Below are 14,593 nucleotides of genomic sequence, written 5' to 3'. Positions count from 1 at the left end.
ATCAGCCTATATTTATGTGCATTGCAGGACGAAGGCCTCTCCCTGCGATCTCCAATTACCCCTGTCTTGCGCTGGCTGATTCCAACATGCGCCTGCGAATTTCCTAACATCATCACTCCACCTAGTTTTCTGCCGTCCACGACTGCGCTTACCTTCTCTTGGTATACATTCTGTAACTCTAATCCTACGCATTACATGGCCTGCCCAGCTCCACTTTTCCCTCTTAATGTCAACTAGAATATCGGCTATCCCCGTTTGTTCTCTGATCCACACCGCTCTCTTCCTGTCTCTTAACGTTAGGCCTAACATTTGTCGTTCCATCGCTCTTTGTGCGGTCCTTAACTTGTTCTCGAGCTTCTTTGTTAACCTCCAAGTTCCTGCCCCATATTTTAGCACCGGTATAATGCAATGATTGTACACTTTTCTTTTCAACGACAGTGGTAATCTCCCAGTCAGGATTTGGTAATGCCTGCCGTATGCACTCCAACCCAATTTTAATCTTCTGTAAATTTCCTTCTCATGATCAGGGTCCCCTGTGAGTAATTGACCTAGATTAACGCACTCCTTTGCAGACTCTATAGAGGCTGACTGGCGATCCTGAATTCTTGTTCCGTTGCCAGGCTATTGAACATTATCTTTGTCTTCTGCACATTAATCTTCAACCCCCCTCTTAGACTTTCGTAGTTAAGGTCCTCAATCATTTGCTGTAATTCGTCCCCATGGTTGCTGAATAGGGCAATGTCATCTGCAAACCGAAGGTTGCTGATGACATTGCACTGCTAAACCCGAGGCACTGCTCTGCTAAACACGCACTGTTAAACACGAGGTTGCGGGTTCGATTCGCGCCTGCGGAGGCGGGAATCGTCCCCATCATTTTCATAGGGGACGGAATGCAAAAAAAATTTGGAGGGCGCTTAAGCTTCGCCTTTAAATGTGGAACGCGATAGCATTCACTCACGCTTCCCGGCAACTGCAGCTTATGTAACCGTAACGTTTACTTGGGAAACGCTGGCGGCGAACGCTATGCACGAAGGCGAGGTTTCTGACAGAAACGCGGCCTCTTGCGTAGGCCGATCCCGGAGGCAGTGCACAGCAGCACCAAAAAAAAAAAATATTTCAGTCTGAGAAGATTTAACATAAAAAGGCATGCGCTGTCGGTGTTTTGTTTCATGCCATTTGTTTGTGGGCTGTCATTCTCGAGATTCCGAGGAATAACTTTGTCAAGAGTGTAAGACAAGGTATGAGCAACTGTAGGGATAGAATGGTGTGGCAATATAACCCGCATATACCGTTTGTCATATAGCAAGACATGGCATATACCAAAATAGAGACGGGAATTTTCGCTCACAGGACGCCGGCGCCGGACGCCGACACCGGATTCTCTGCGACAAGGAGCCCTTAACGCTGTCGCGTTAAAACGTTCGTGTACTTGTACTTAGGAGCACCTTGAGGAACCCCGGGTGGACAGAATTAAAACGGCACCCTCCTCTATGCCGTCTACCATATCCCCAACGTTGCTTCGGGACGTTGAACCCAGTGAATGAATCAAATCAGCCATAATTTCTTTCTGTTGACAGGTTTTGTCCCGAGGGCGTGTGCTGAAGGCAGGCAAGGTCGCCACGGACCCCAACTTGCTCGACCGCAGAGTGACGTTCACCGTGACGCCGGAAATGACACCCAGCTTCCGGGTCTTGGTGGTCGGTTTCCTGGACGGACAGCTCGCCACGGACGCCGTTTACGTCAACGCCGAACCAACGTGCACCAAAGGCTCGGATGTGAGTGAGAGCAAGCTGGCGAACAATATCGTGCGCAAAAGCAGATAAAAAGCCGTAGGTATCATTCAAAGAGGGATAATCGAAGGTTGCGTACAGGCAGTCCAACAGCACGACTTCTCGCAATGCTTCAACGTTTCTCTGCGGTGATTCCTTCCAACGGCGTGCGAAGAACTGGGAACTATCAGAGATAGCATTATCACAGTTGTTGCGATGAACCTTTCCTCCCACTGCGTCATCTGCGTTAGACGTACACCCCCAAAGAATTCCAATTACAGAGGTGCTGTATTTCTCTTCATTTATTGTTTAGGTTCATTCTTTTCCTGTTTGTGCGTGTGACTGCGTTAGAGGTTCGTAGGTTCGAGCAGCAAATGTCATTAAATCCGTACCCCCTTGCGAGACATCCGGTAAATAATTTTTGCGTATACTACTATCCTGCTGCCCGTCCCTAATATTACCAGTCGTAACATACCTGAGCAGGGAGAATACTCTGCAGATTAGCAGGGCTGGAATACAACGCTGCAGATGTATCCGCTTGTCAGGTTTCCCGCTTGTACTTTAAAGTTTTGATGATGATGTGAGGGCTTACTGTTCGAAAAGCTTCGTCGACGACTTGCATTTCAAGTGGCAGCGTGCGACTGAAGACGGAGCGTAATCTACCAGTTCAATGACACGTTGAAGGATGTCAAATGCGAGGCCGTTTGTTATCCATATCCAAAAATGCAACTCTTTCGTTATATTGTTTTGCTTCATGATACGGCCATCGGTATTTCAAGGAAATACACTTTTCACTTACCGCAGGCACCTCGCATATGTCACCTTGTGGCTGTGCATATGCAACATTTGAATAAGTTCACCTGCTCGGCGGATTCCTGTATAAAATGGTCCCAGTGGGTCTCCGTGCTACCCCAAATGCACTTAAAAATAAAACACCTCCTGTTCACGTCAGGGCTTTGTATATCTGGGGCAATAGCTTGGTTAACTAATAAGTTAATTAGTTCATTAATTAGGTTAACTATACTCATCAAGCAAAAAGAAGGCCTTTTTCTTGCATTAAACGATGCAGCGGTGCGTGCACAGTGTCTCTGTAGCTGAATGTATAGCAACAAACGTTGCTACTGGCACCTGCAACGCACTAGTTCTACCCTGAGAGACGTCTAGCGGTAACTCTAAAGATTACTCTGTGAGGCCGGTGAGCACCTGGTAAGCTCTACCATATCCGAGCAGCCAAAAGCAATATTCTTTCCAGGGACTCTTGCTTGTTCTTGTGTAATGCGACTTTCTCCGCTGCTTGCTCACCGTTCACGGCATTCGGACCACCGGTGCAGTTTACGTTGTCGAGGGTGAACCCTCACGAAATCATGGAGCCTCACGCCTCTGAGACGTTGGTACTGAAGGGCACGGCCGGGACGCGAGTCGGCCTGCTGGGCGTGGACCAGGCAGTGTACCTGCTGAGACGAAAAGACCTACTCACGCGAAAAAAGGTGAGAATACAGCCTATTCTATATGCACGTGCACATTACCACGAAACGGCATGTTGATGTCACGATATGGAAGTCGCCAATGTCTTCAGCACAAATTACAAATAAAGAATCGCTGACATCCAGGTTTCTTGATGTCCTCATCGAAGCAGCCACAGCAGTGCATCACGAAAATATTTCTGGCGCTTTTCTTTTGCTTGTTGATCTAAATGTAATCAAAGTGCAGCGTTTGCGGCACCCGCTATATTTTCCCCCTAGCGAAAATCGTGCATGGCCCGCAATTCAATATCAATAGAAAGGCAAGGTAAATTCAACAGAAATTTTATGCCAATTTTTGTCTAGGCTCTTAACCTTCTCGGAGCGGAGCGTTTACAGCAAGAAGAAATCGACCGCCTAGTTCGTTCAGGGAAGCGAAATTATGTTTGAAATGCCTCCTTACACATTAGCGACGTACGTATCCGCCTAGTATGTGCTCAATAACCCTAATAGACGCCTTCTTCTAACGCCTAACGTTTTCAGACTATAATCATTGCCTCATCACAGTTCGTAGACGGCACTTTCATATACCGCCCTGCGCTGAGCTCTTTCCAAGCACTAGTAGCTCTTCCGATCATATTGCATTGGTAGTCACTTGGTGACTCAGGTAGCTAGCACATCGTGAACCAAAATTACGAGCTTAATTTTCTTCGATAGTGAGGAATATTCAACTCGTAGCCAGTTATTAGGCGTTTGTATTCTGCTCGAACAGATTGGGGAAACCTTCGGGCAGTTTATGAACTGGTTCCTCATAAATTATTTACATGAAGAATGTTCATCTTATTGTACGTAATATGTGGGCGCCCTGCAAACAATAGTTGATTATGTGGGCAAAGACCTCAGCTTTAAAGAAACTTGTGTAAAGTTTATAGGCAGCCTGTAGGAATAGCATATGATCCATCTAGACTTTATCACGCTTCTATTATATTTCGTACATTCTACGCAGTGGCTAACTAAATCACTGCATGGGTCATAATCTGGGTCAATCGCACAGTGTATTATTTTCTTATATTATTTTAATATTATATGCGTGATATCGCGGTCAGTTTTATGGGCCGATTCCCGACTCGGCCAGCAAGGGCAGATTTCTGTGAGTGTTATCATTTGAAAACCCGCAACGGACGATCCTCGGCAATATTAGCGAGACCGTGATCAGCAAAATAGGTAAATTTCGGCGGCAAAATGCAAGGCTATGAAACACCGTGGCTGATGCCTTTTTACTGCTTGCAACCAAGAATCTACGCCTCAGCAAAAGCAGAACACGATAGCTCGCTGGTTGAAAATCGTCCTCCAGCATAATTTAAGCTTGGTTTAGCACGTGTACCTTCATTATTATCGGAAGCCAACGCGATAAATACGTAAACAACCGGAAGAAACGAACGAGTGCTCAATTGAAAGTTAATAAGAACCAGCGCACGCTATATTAGGCACGTACAGCTGTCGTTAGTCATATACCCTGCGTCTGCCACTTTCAAATAGAAAAAAAGCTTCCGACCTGTAAGAGCGCCTGCCGACTGATCGTGTTGGCGTAACACAGGTGTTCGAGTCCATGGAAGCGAAGGACCTCGGCCGCGGACTGGATGCTGGCACCGTGGCGCTGCAGGCGCTGGCCAACTCGGGTGTCGCAGTGCTTGCTGCCCCGGGAGCATACGGCGGAGCAGGCAAGCCACATGACTTGGCACCGTTTCGTTTCTGTACCAAAGTTCACGCAAACACTGCGGCTGACAATCATGGGGCAAACTGAAAACTCTCAGACTGTTCACCCTTTTTTCTCCCGCGCCACAAGCTTTCCACATAAAACGCCGCCTGCATTAAACGTAACTTGCGCCAAGAAATATATTCAAATATTTTCTCCTGTGTTGATGACTTCTTTTAAAATGTTCTAAGCGCTGAGCTTTATACGTTAACAAAATGTGGTGAGAATTGCTGAGAACGAGTGTGTTTTTTTTTTTCGTTTTTTTTTTTCAGGGGATGATCGACGACGTGCAAAGCGTGACGTTACCTCGAACATTTGTGAGTAATTGTTGTTGTTGTTGTTGTTGTTGTTGTTGTTGTTGTTGTTGTTGTTGTTGTTGTTGTTGTTGTTGTTGTTGTTGTTGTTGTTGTTGTTGTTGTTGTTGTTGTTGTTGTTGTTGTTGTTGTTGTTGTTCATTACTGTCCAGAACGATTGCACCCCATATAAAGCTATATTGCTCCATGCACGGTTCTACGCGTGCTTCTATTCTCGTCTCGTGTTGTTCCAGTGGAAGGATTCCAGGACGAGACACTCCGCAACTGCTGCTCGAGCGGCCTCCTCAAGGACCCCTTCCTGCGCCCCTGTGAGCAGCGCGAGGAAGCCCTGCGCAGCTACTTGATTGCCGGCAGCGCCCTCTACTCGGAAAAATGCGTCGAAGCATTCTTCACGTGCTGCATCCACGTCCAAGGTACGCAGTGTGTTTGTCAACCGCGAAGCACGCATGAAGTGGTGCGTCTCGCGGTAACTCCCTTTTCACTTTGTAGCGTCGTAGCACTCCAGTTGATTTAACGGTAGAGTTTGCTCCGCCAGACTCTAGTCGAATCACGTGCTAAATGGAGCGTTGCAGAAATGCCCCCTAGTATTGCGTCACTTCCGTGGAGCCCTCTTGAGTGAAGATAGCATTTGCGCCGTTCACTGTCTTGTGCACTGTTCGCATTCTCCTTTTGTAGACGTTAGTACGGCTAATTAAGAATTGACCACCGTGAATGAATTTCAACTAGTGACGCCAGCCTATAGCGATCGCTGATGATATTGAAACGTGACCTTTGTCTACTTTTCTTTCTTATGATGTTTGTTTCGTCCGTGCAGGTAACTTTGTGTGCTTTATACGTGCAATTATGGAAAAGAAAACTGCCAGGTGCGTTGGTAACAACACCTGGCTCGCTGTGGAATAATCATTACTTCGAACCCCGCCCGGGGAGAAATACTCTTCCTTACGCTCAACTGCATTTTCTGATGACAGATAAGTCAACCAACTGAAGATGAAATTATGCAATGCCTTTTAAAACAAGTGTGAGTGTTTTAATGTTGAAGTGCTCAAAACAATTAGAGTAGTGGATGCGTTGTAACACTTGCTATAATGAAGACAGAAATGCATAGCTCAACACAAAAACCAATAAAACGGTGGAATGTAAACAAAAAGGGTTATAAGCAAAGCTGGCGTCAGTAATATTGCTCTCAACGAGTTTGAAAGGCTCGATTAGCTTCGGTTCACCTAATTTCTTTGTCCTACTTAGCCTATGCAGCACTTGACCAGCTCAGCTGACTGCTTCTTCCGCTTTCCCCACTTTCTGTCAGACAATCAAGCCGTCGGAAGATCGAACGACGAGGTCGCCGACGTGCTAGGCGACAGCGGTTTCGACTTCGGTGGCGAAGCACGGCGGAACTTTAGGGAGACGTGGCTGTTCCACGAATTGACAATTGGGTGCGTCACGCCTTCGAGACCTGCACAGACTCTATTGCTAAGCACACTTATTTTTGGCGCCAAGCTTACGTAGAGTCACATAACGAGTCTGGTATTTGGATACATAAAATGTTTTGGCTATACTGTGAACGCGGCATTGGTGCAAGGCAGCCTATAGCGCGGCTGAACTCAGCGTGTGGCTACACATTTCTTCAGTGCCTCTGATTGCCAATGCGCGTGGCGTTCGATAAATTTCAGCGAGGGCCCGCAGACAACCTACGAGGTGTCGCTGCCCGATACCATCACAACCTGGGAGCTGAGTGCCGTGAGTGTAGCGCCATCTGGCGGCATCTGCGTCCACGACCCGCTGGAGATTCCAGTCTTCAAGAAGCTGTTCGTCGAAGTGAACCTGCCGTTCTCCGTCATTCAGAACGAGCAGGTCGAAATTCCGGTGACGGTGTACAACTACGACAAGAGCGAACGGACGGTACGTATCTCTTGTGTGCTCTTCAATTTGCGGAATGGTGTGCTATGACTCTCATTAGGCGATACATTTTCTGATTATGCCTTGGGTTCACATGGGGGATGAACAGGCGCAAGCAGACAAGGACGAAGTATAGATGCTTGGTGTGGGTGCATTCTGCTTTGTCCTTGTATGGTATGTGTACTATTCGTGCACGTGAACGTCATCCAGCCAACACAAGTTTACCTGCTACCGTCTAGACGCTTGTGCTAAAAACATTATTTGCCAGCTCGACGTCAGCCTTGGAGCCTCTAGTGCAACTAGACGTCAGAGTGGTGCGCCATATGCGTAATAAAAGTGATCATAGCGTCGTATTCCCTTATTTCTGTTCGTCTTTCCTTAACGAAGTCGTCGGCCTACCCTTCTCTTGAAAAACTAAAAACAATAATAACAGCTACAAAAACATGGATGTGCAAACATTCCAACGTGGCTTTTTTATTAAGGAAAGGTGATGTCTTGCAGACGTCCACAAAAAGTTTAGTACACAATGAAACCACGGAATAGATTGATCAGCATTCTTGCAGCTAGAACATAACGGGCACGAATAAGGATAAAAGCCTCTGTGTCAGCCACTTCGTCGTCCGCGTACAACAAATTCTCGTCGCGAGAAATAAAAAAGAAAAAAAAGCTATACGACAATTAGCAACGGGGTACAAATACGGCGAAGGCTGCTTGCTATTACAAGAATGTATTATGAATGAAAGGCAAACAGCAGTCGGTGTCTTGCAATACGTCAGCTAATGCTCGCCTCGGAAATGAATGCGTACGTAAAGCGCGGAGATCGACCGGCGTCCCAGGTTCGGGTGGCGATGCTTGGGACGAGAGACGTGTGCTCGGGCGCCAAGGAAGGCCAGCCCTCCGCGGTACGCAAGCTCACTGTGCCCAAGGGACAGGGCCGCACGGTGGTGTTCCCCGTGGTGCCTCTGGCTGCCGGTGAAAAAGAGATCCACGTGGCAGCCGTCAGCGACTCGCACGCCAGGGACTCTGCTAAAGTGACGCTCAGGGTAGAGGTAAGCCACGCGTATACCTTAATACATTCTGCTCTTCGTTAATTCGACATCGGTTAATTTGACATTCCGCTTAATTCGAACCCACTAGAAAGTACTGGCGAGAAATCATGCATTGGCTATGAAAGGAAAAGTTGTTTTGTTCGGACACGAAATCATGCAACATCGGTTAATTCGACCTCCACCGGCGAGGTGGCCGGTGGAGGTCGAATATGTTTACAACGATCGTTATACGACATGATCCCGCAGCGTGCAATTTAGCGAATCCGCGCACGAGACAAGACAGTGGCTCATTTGGCGTTTTGGTCACTAAGCTCAACGTCTCTGTCGGTATTGTTGAACTTCCACTCCGGTGACAATAACTTCGCATATTTAATTTTCTTTTCTTAATTCAACGTTCTCTTCGTCACTTGTGATGATTGCAACGCCGCATTCTTCCTCCCTCAGCTGAAAATCGCTTTGGCGCAAAAATGAGACGGAAGCGGATCACTATTGTCAGTAGTGTTCACCACGCGCCCCAAGTGCTCGGGTCCTCTGGCAATATTAGATGCTTGACCACTGCTTTTTGCCAGTGTCCTGGAACGAAGTCCGGACTGAAATCAAGAGAGAAATTTATTTACAGAAAGGCAGAGAGGTCGGCCTGAGCTGTAACTTGCTCTGGCCTGCTACTCTACACTGGGGAGAAGGGACGGGGAGGAAAAGGGCTGATGGATGATAATGATAAGAGGAGGAGGTGTGTATGTACAATTTTACAACGTTGTGGCATCTCTAAAGCCGTGCGTCTAGCCCAATGGCTTGTAGAAAGACTAAAGCGGCACTGGTTATCAGGGCTGCGCTGTTTGCATTGGGCCAAGGACCTAAAAGAAACTCGTCTGATAGGGGCCTCTTATGGACTTCTGCAATTGAAGAGACCAGTTTCTGCCGTTCTTGCGCGTACAAACGCAAAATATATGGTCAAGTGTTTCTGGTACCTGGCAGTATTCACAATTGGGGCTAATGCCACTGCAACCAATCATATGTCTGTAACGATTCGTGAATGCGACACCAAGGCGTATCCGGTGCACGATGCTTGATTGGCTTCTTTTGAGCTCGTGAGGAATGCGGTATGTCCATTTCTGGGCCCCATTTATGCACTCGCTTGTGTTGATGATCTGGTTGGGTCCAGTGCTGCAACGTACAATGGCGTGTTACGCAACGAAGTAGGGCATTTGTGTCTGCCCGTGAGAATGGAATGCGTACTTCAGTCGCATTATTTGAAGCAGCTTTCGCTTCAGCGTCTGCCTGCTCGTTCCCTATCACACCACAGTGCGAAGGTATCCATTGAAAGGTGATAATATGGCGATTTCTATTTGCAAGGTCGAGAAGCTCTGCGATTTCTATAGCAATTGAATAATACGGGCCCCGCCTGAGAACACAGTCAATGGTTTGAAGAGCTGGTTTGCAATCACAGAATATCGTCCATGTGCGAGGAGGCTCCTTGGAGAGAAATCGAAGTGCCTCCCGGATAGCAGCAAGTTCTGCGGCAGTTGATGTTGTCCTATGGTCTAGTTTAAACTGCCGTGCGACGATCATATGTGGAATGACGAAGGCTGCAGTGGAGGCATATGGTGTGACAGAGGCATCCGTAAACACGTGTATGGTATCACCGTACTTTGCATAAAGGTGACACAGAGTAAGCTGCTTAAGGCCAATGGATGCAATGGACGTCTTTTTTGTTATGCCGGGAATCTGCAGAGCAACAAACGGTTTAGGCAGAACACATGGGGGTGTTATCGGAATACAGTCGGGGGAAAATCTTGACGGTACAATATTCTGATGACGCAATAGAATCCTTGAAAAGCTGCAACCTGGCTGTATGGCAGGGAGCGATGACAAAGGATGGTGTTTGTGTCGGGTCAACACGCGGAGGTGCAGTCGAAGAGGCTCGCAGACCAAGTATACAGCAATCGGGCAAGCACGAGCTTCCGCTATAGTTCCATTGGTTGACGTGCATCGTGGGAGGCCCAAACATGTGCGGACTGAAACTCATTGCCCGTAACTCAGCATTTGGGGTTTTCAGGTAGGTTTGACTGAAATCAAACCTACCTGAAAACCCCAAGCGCTGAGTGACGGGCAATGAGTTTGCATAGACTTTGCTGCAGTTCCTGCACGATGCAGAGTTTGAAGTTTTTACTTGACTTTCCTTTATTCCCCCATATTCGTCGCGGCAAATCCTTCCGAATAAAAAGAAGAAAAAAAACGTAAGAGAAAGCTCTAGCTCGTGCGCTACTATCTAAATACGTGGGAAGGGAGAAATCGCTGTTATTTTTTTTAGCACCCGCGGCATCGATTCACAACTAATAACAGGCAAAGCCTTGTTGAAATCAAGACGAACTAATCAAGCATGCTGGAACTTTACGCTTGCTCGTAACAATATCGCTGGAGCCACTCGGTTGTTTCGTACCTCAGACATCCCGCCATCTTTGCATGTATACTGTGATTTAAAAATTGGGCGGGGCATCATTAAGTTAGCGAAATCGCTGCGGGGAAGCTAGCCGTGCAATCTTAAATTTTTTTGAGATCAGCGTAAGCGTTGAGTGCTACGGTTGCCACTCGGGAATGTGCTACGCTTGTCGTCCATATACCCCAAGTGACAGCCTTTCTTTGCAGCCGCCCGGTGTACACAAGCAGGAAAGCTTCAACCTTATTCTCGACCCAGAAAACACGCAGAAACGGAAAGAGCGACACATCGTCAGTTCTAAATACGGGTACACAGGTAAGTTATATTCTTCCCAGAAAAAAAAAAAAAAGGCGTTGAGGCAACATTCGGAAATACTAAACTTAAACAGGTCGCAATTATCGTTGTTCTGTAACTACACCCTTCGACTGTCGTGCTCGTCCGGCCATCAACACTCAAGCATTTCTGAAGACTACACAAGCTCTGTGTGTCTTGAATCGTCATATTCAGCCTATTTATGCACAGGCGGCAAAACGAAGGCCTGTCCAAGAAATCTGTAATATGCCCCTGTCGTGTGTCAGACAAATTATGGATTTTTGTCACATTTCTGCCAATTGGTATGTAATATACATGCTTATGGTCCAACCATTGTGTGTGTATTGACTAAGGCGAATATAAATTTGTTTGAATGCGTAGATACTTACGGGATTCGTCTAACTGATATCTCCAGTGCGACCAGTCGTAGAAATGCAAGCTGATTCCGCGCAAATGCGGCACAGTGCGGTTGCGTTCTGGGTTCACACGACCGTGTGGATCACCTAATCAGTCCGCAGACGAGTGTGACGTAACTGAGCTGCGACGAATCGCGCAGCAAGCAGCTCGTCTGCGGATTCCTTGTGTGAGACGTAATTCGATCGGCGGCACTGAACCGCTGTCATGCTCATCCGCGGACAAAACCGGCGATATCCGCCCCGTCGTATGAATCCAGCTGAAAGCGCTCTGAGTGCCGACAGCGCCATCTTCGAATAATTAAAAGTCACTCAAGAATAATTACAAGTGGATGTCTCGCACGCGACAAGCCTATACCAAGCTACAGGTTTGCGTATAAAACTGCGACAGATGGTACTTGCGATTGCAGGTTCTGATCTTTCTCATGGGTCTGTTGAGTCCTGACGCACAGTCAACCACAAAAGTTTACGGGTCCACGGGATCTGAGAAAAACCTTAATATCTCCGCAGCTTCACAACGCAGCCTGCTATTCGTTTTTTCAGCCTCTACTAGCTCATACGAAAAACATTGTGATTTTACTGGCTACTGTTATAGGCTGCTCGGAAATTAAACGTTTTCTAAGATCCTGTGGTCCGTAAAATTTTGTGGTCGAGTATACTAGCGTTTCTTATCAGTCCTAGCTTGACATGCTCGTTGTCGAACTTGCGTTAGCAAGCTGCAGTTACTACACACCTCGATGAATGACGTCTGTTGCCTCCGTAATATTGGTGCCCCACTTTGCGTCATTTACTGGTTTTTTTTCTGTTTTTCTTGCAAGATGTGACAGAAGAGGCTTTAAACAAGATGAAAGGAACCAGTGCAAACGCATTTTGGACTATCGAATGATAAGCACAATACTGAACGTGCTATTTCCGTTGTGCATCCTTCTTCTATGTCATCATCATTCCCCATGACACCTTTACGTTTCGTTTCCCTTTCCCCCAGTGCACAGTACCAGGCTAGAGCGCATTGGCTCAGGCCGACCTCTCTGCTTTTCTTTCAACTAAGCTAACTATAGCTTGCTATCGGAAGTAAAAACTCAGTATTGCCTGCAGATCCTCATTCACTCAGTTCCTGTGCACCGAACTCTTCACAGAAACGTTTGCTGTCGGAGGCAGGCAGCTCATCCAGATTCGGCGGCCACGCAGATCTCCCCAGGAGGTCGTCCCTGGATCCGAACGCTGTGAAATCGACATCGTCGGTGAGACCGCACTGCTCTAGTGGCTTGGTTATAACGAATTCTCTTCTTTGTATCACTGATGGAAATCGACAATTATGTTATTCAACTGGTCGTAAAATGTCTGACAGATTTGGGCTGCCTGTTGTAGTAACCGGTTCGTTGACCTCTCGTCAACGCGCCAACCGGTATTTCTGGACGGGAGCGCTCATTACGTGTGTAGCTGCTATGTTTCATATAGCTCGTCTCGTGTTAGAATGCGCTCGTGCCGATAATGGCTAATGCAACATTGTTTCCGTGATGCACTGCCTTTATTTATTCTTCATGCCTTTCCACTCCCAGTTTAGTGGCATCAGCGCTGTATTTTGCTTGTTACTTGGGACTCATTTCGTTTACCCGAATCCGCGTTGCAGGCGACGACATGGGCGTCGCGCTAGAGGCGTCAGTCAAGAGCCCGGAAAGTCTACTACGGATGCCATCAGGGTGCGGTGAACAGACCATGATCAACCTGGCGCCGACACTGTACGCCTACGAATATCTGAAGACGGCAGATCTCATTTCTTCCCAGGACGAGGACAGGGCGCTGGGCTTCATTCGAAGTGGTATGTATTGGCTTGTCTGGACTATAGATGATACTGTGCCGCTGGGTGAGCCATGTGAATTTTGAATGACTCATCATTTTACAATAGACAATAGAATTAGTCTGACGCTAGCTATGTCCTCGTCATTTTTAATGCTGGCCACTCAAACGGACACTGAAGGAAAATAAAGAACTGATGATTCTGCTGGAAAGAAAAAGCACTATTGAAGCCAAAACTGTGGATTGAATTTCTTAAATATTGCTCCCCCTCTGTTGGTGCCCTAAAACGGAACTCCATTCGCGTCCGCAGTCATTGACCACGTCCTTCTGCAGCTGAAAATCATGCCTTCCATTTTACTAGTTATGTTTGTCATGACAATGTTTTACGCCCACTCCCTCTGTAATGTCATATGGACCTTGAATGTATACTAATATACAGATAGCTAAATCAATCAATAAATAAATAAATAAGTAATCACCGCAATAATTTGTAACCAGCTCCAGCCAAGGCTAATGTTGCAAAAAGTGACGAAATAAAACGGAGAGGCCGGTGGTGACTTTATCATCAAGGTACTGATTCCATTTTCTGTGGCTTCGCAAACGGCAGCAATCCGTGGTCGAGCTAACCAATTGTGGCTTAGTGAACCGTTACACCACGGTCGTGAATCAGGAAAACTTCAGTCTAAGAACCTTTGCACTTTTGGAGTTAAAATATTGCGCATTTTCGGGATGAATGCAACAGTTGCGACGTAACTTTATTATATCACCGCTGCTGGGCTTTACATGCAATTAGTCCGGACTTTCGACGCGACGCTCCTGGAAAGGCAGACATCTAGTCCCCAACAAATGATTTGAGATTGCCGGAAACATACAATGCACTATAGTGCCTCATTTATTTCTTGTATTTATTATCATTTCAATAATATGTATTCCTCACTATATATTCCCTACCAAGTCATGCTTTTACGCTCTCTACTCCGGCCAGCCAGCAGAAATACAGCCGCCTGCGAATTCATAATTGGTTAAGCATTCTAAATCTGGCATGCAGTGGCTAGCGGGCAATCCCGCAGATAACGCAGGCTGCTATCACACTGCAGTACTACAGGCATCGCAGGTCACGCACTCGCCTGCTCGTCTTAAATTCTATATAGTAGGAGTCTTACAATATAGTAGGAGTCTTACAGGTGACACTTACTTTGCAAAAAGCTGCTTGGCGCTTCGAGGCGAAGCCGCGTTATGCGTGCACAGTCAGGTATTCAAAATCGCGGAGTCATAGGAGCGAGAATAGGATTCTCTCTAAGTGCCAGTGAGTACATCTTTAACATAGAAATAGATTGTAAACTGTGTACCGACGCTATCAATAACATGGTAAGTACATGCTTGGAAACAAAGT

The 14,593-nt window shown here is 46.8% G+C and overlaps 1 protein-coding gene across 1 annotated transcript in view; it reads left to right on the top strand.

Moving 5' to 3' along the window:
* The window catches only part of LOC119442751 (venom factor-like), a 57,696-nt gene that overhangs the window by 15,449 nt on the left and 27,654 nt on the right, over positions 1-14,593 (top strand). Inside the window, 11 exon segments of the mRNA XM_049663029.1 lie at positions 1,578-1,775; positions 3,101-3,256; positions 4,827-4,950; positions 5,258-5,302; positions 5,533-5,712; positions 6,603-6,729; positions 6,967-7,195; positions 8,029-8,241; positions 10,888-10,993; positions 12,540-12,644; positions 13,034-13,222. Of these exon segments, the coding sequence (XP_049518986.1) occupies positions 1,578-1,775; positions 3,101-3,256; positions 4,827-4,950; positions 5,258-5,302; positions 5,533-5,712; positions 6,603-6,729; positions 6,967-7,195; positions 8,029-8,241; positions 10,888-10,993; positions 12,540-12,644; positions 13,034-13,222 (1,672 nt within the window).

This window comes from Dermacentor silvarum, chromosome 2, assembly GCF_013339745.2.
Source record: "Dermacentor silvarum isolate Dsil-2018 chromosome 2, BIME_Dsil_1.4, whole genome shotgun sequence".
In the NCBI taxonomy this organism is placed as follows: domain Eukaryota; kingdom Metazoa; phylum Arthropoda; class Arachnida; order Ixodida; family Ixodidae; genus Dermacentor; species Dermacentor silvarum.
This window is presented reverse-complemented; position numbering and strand designations above follow the sequence as displayed.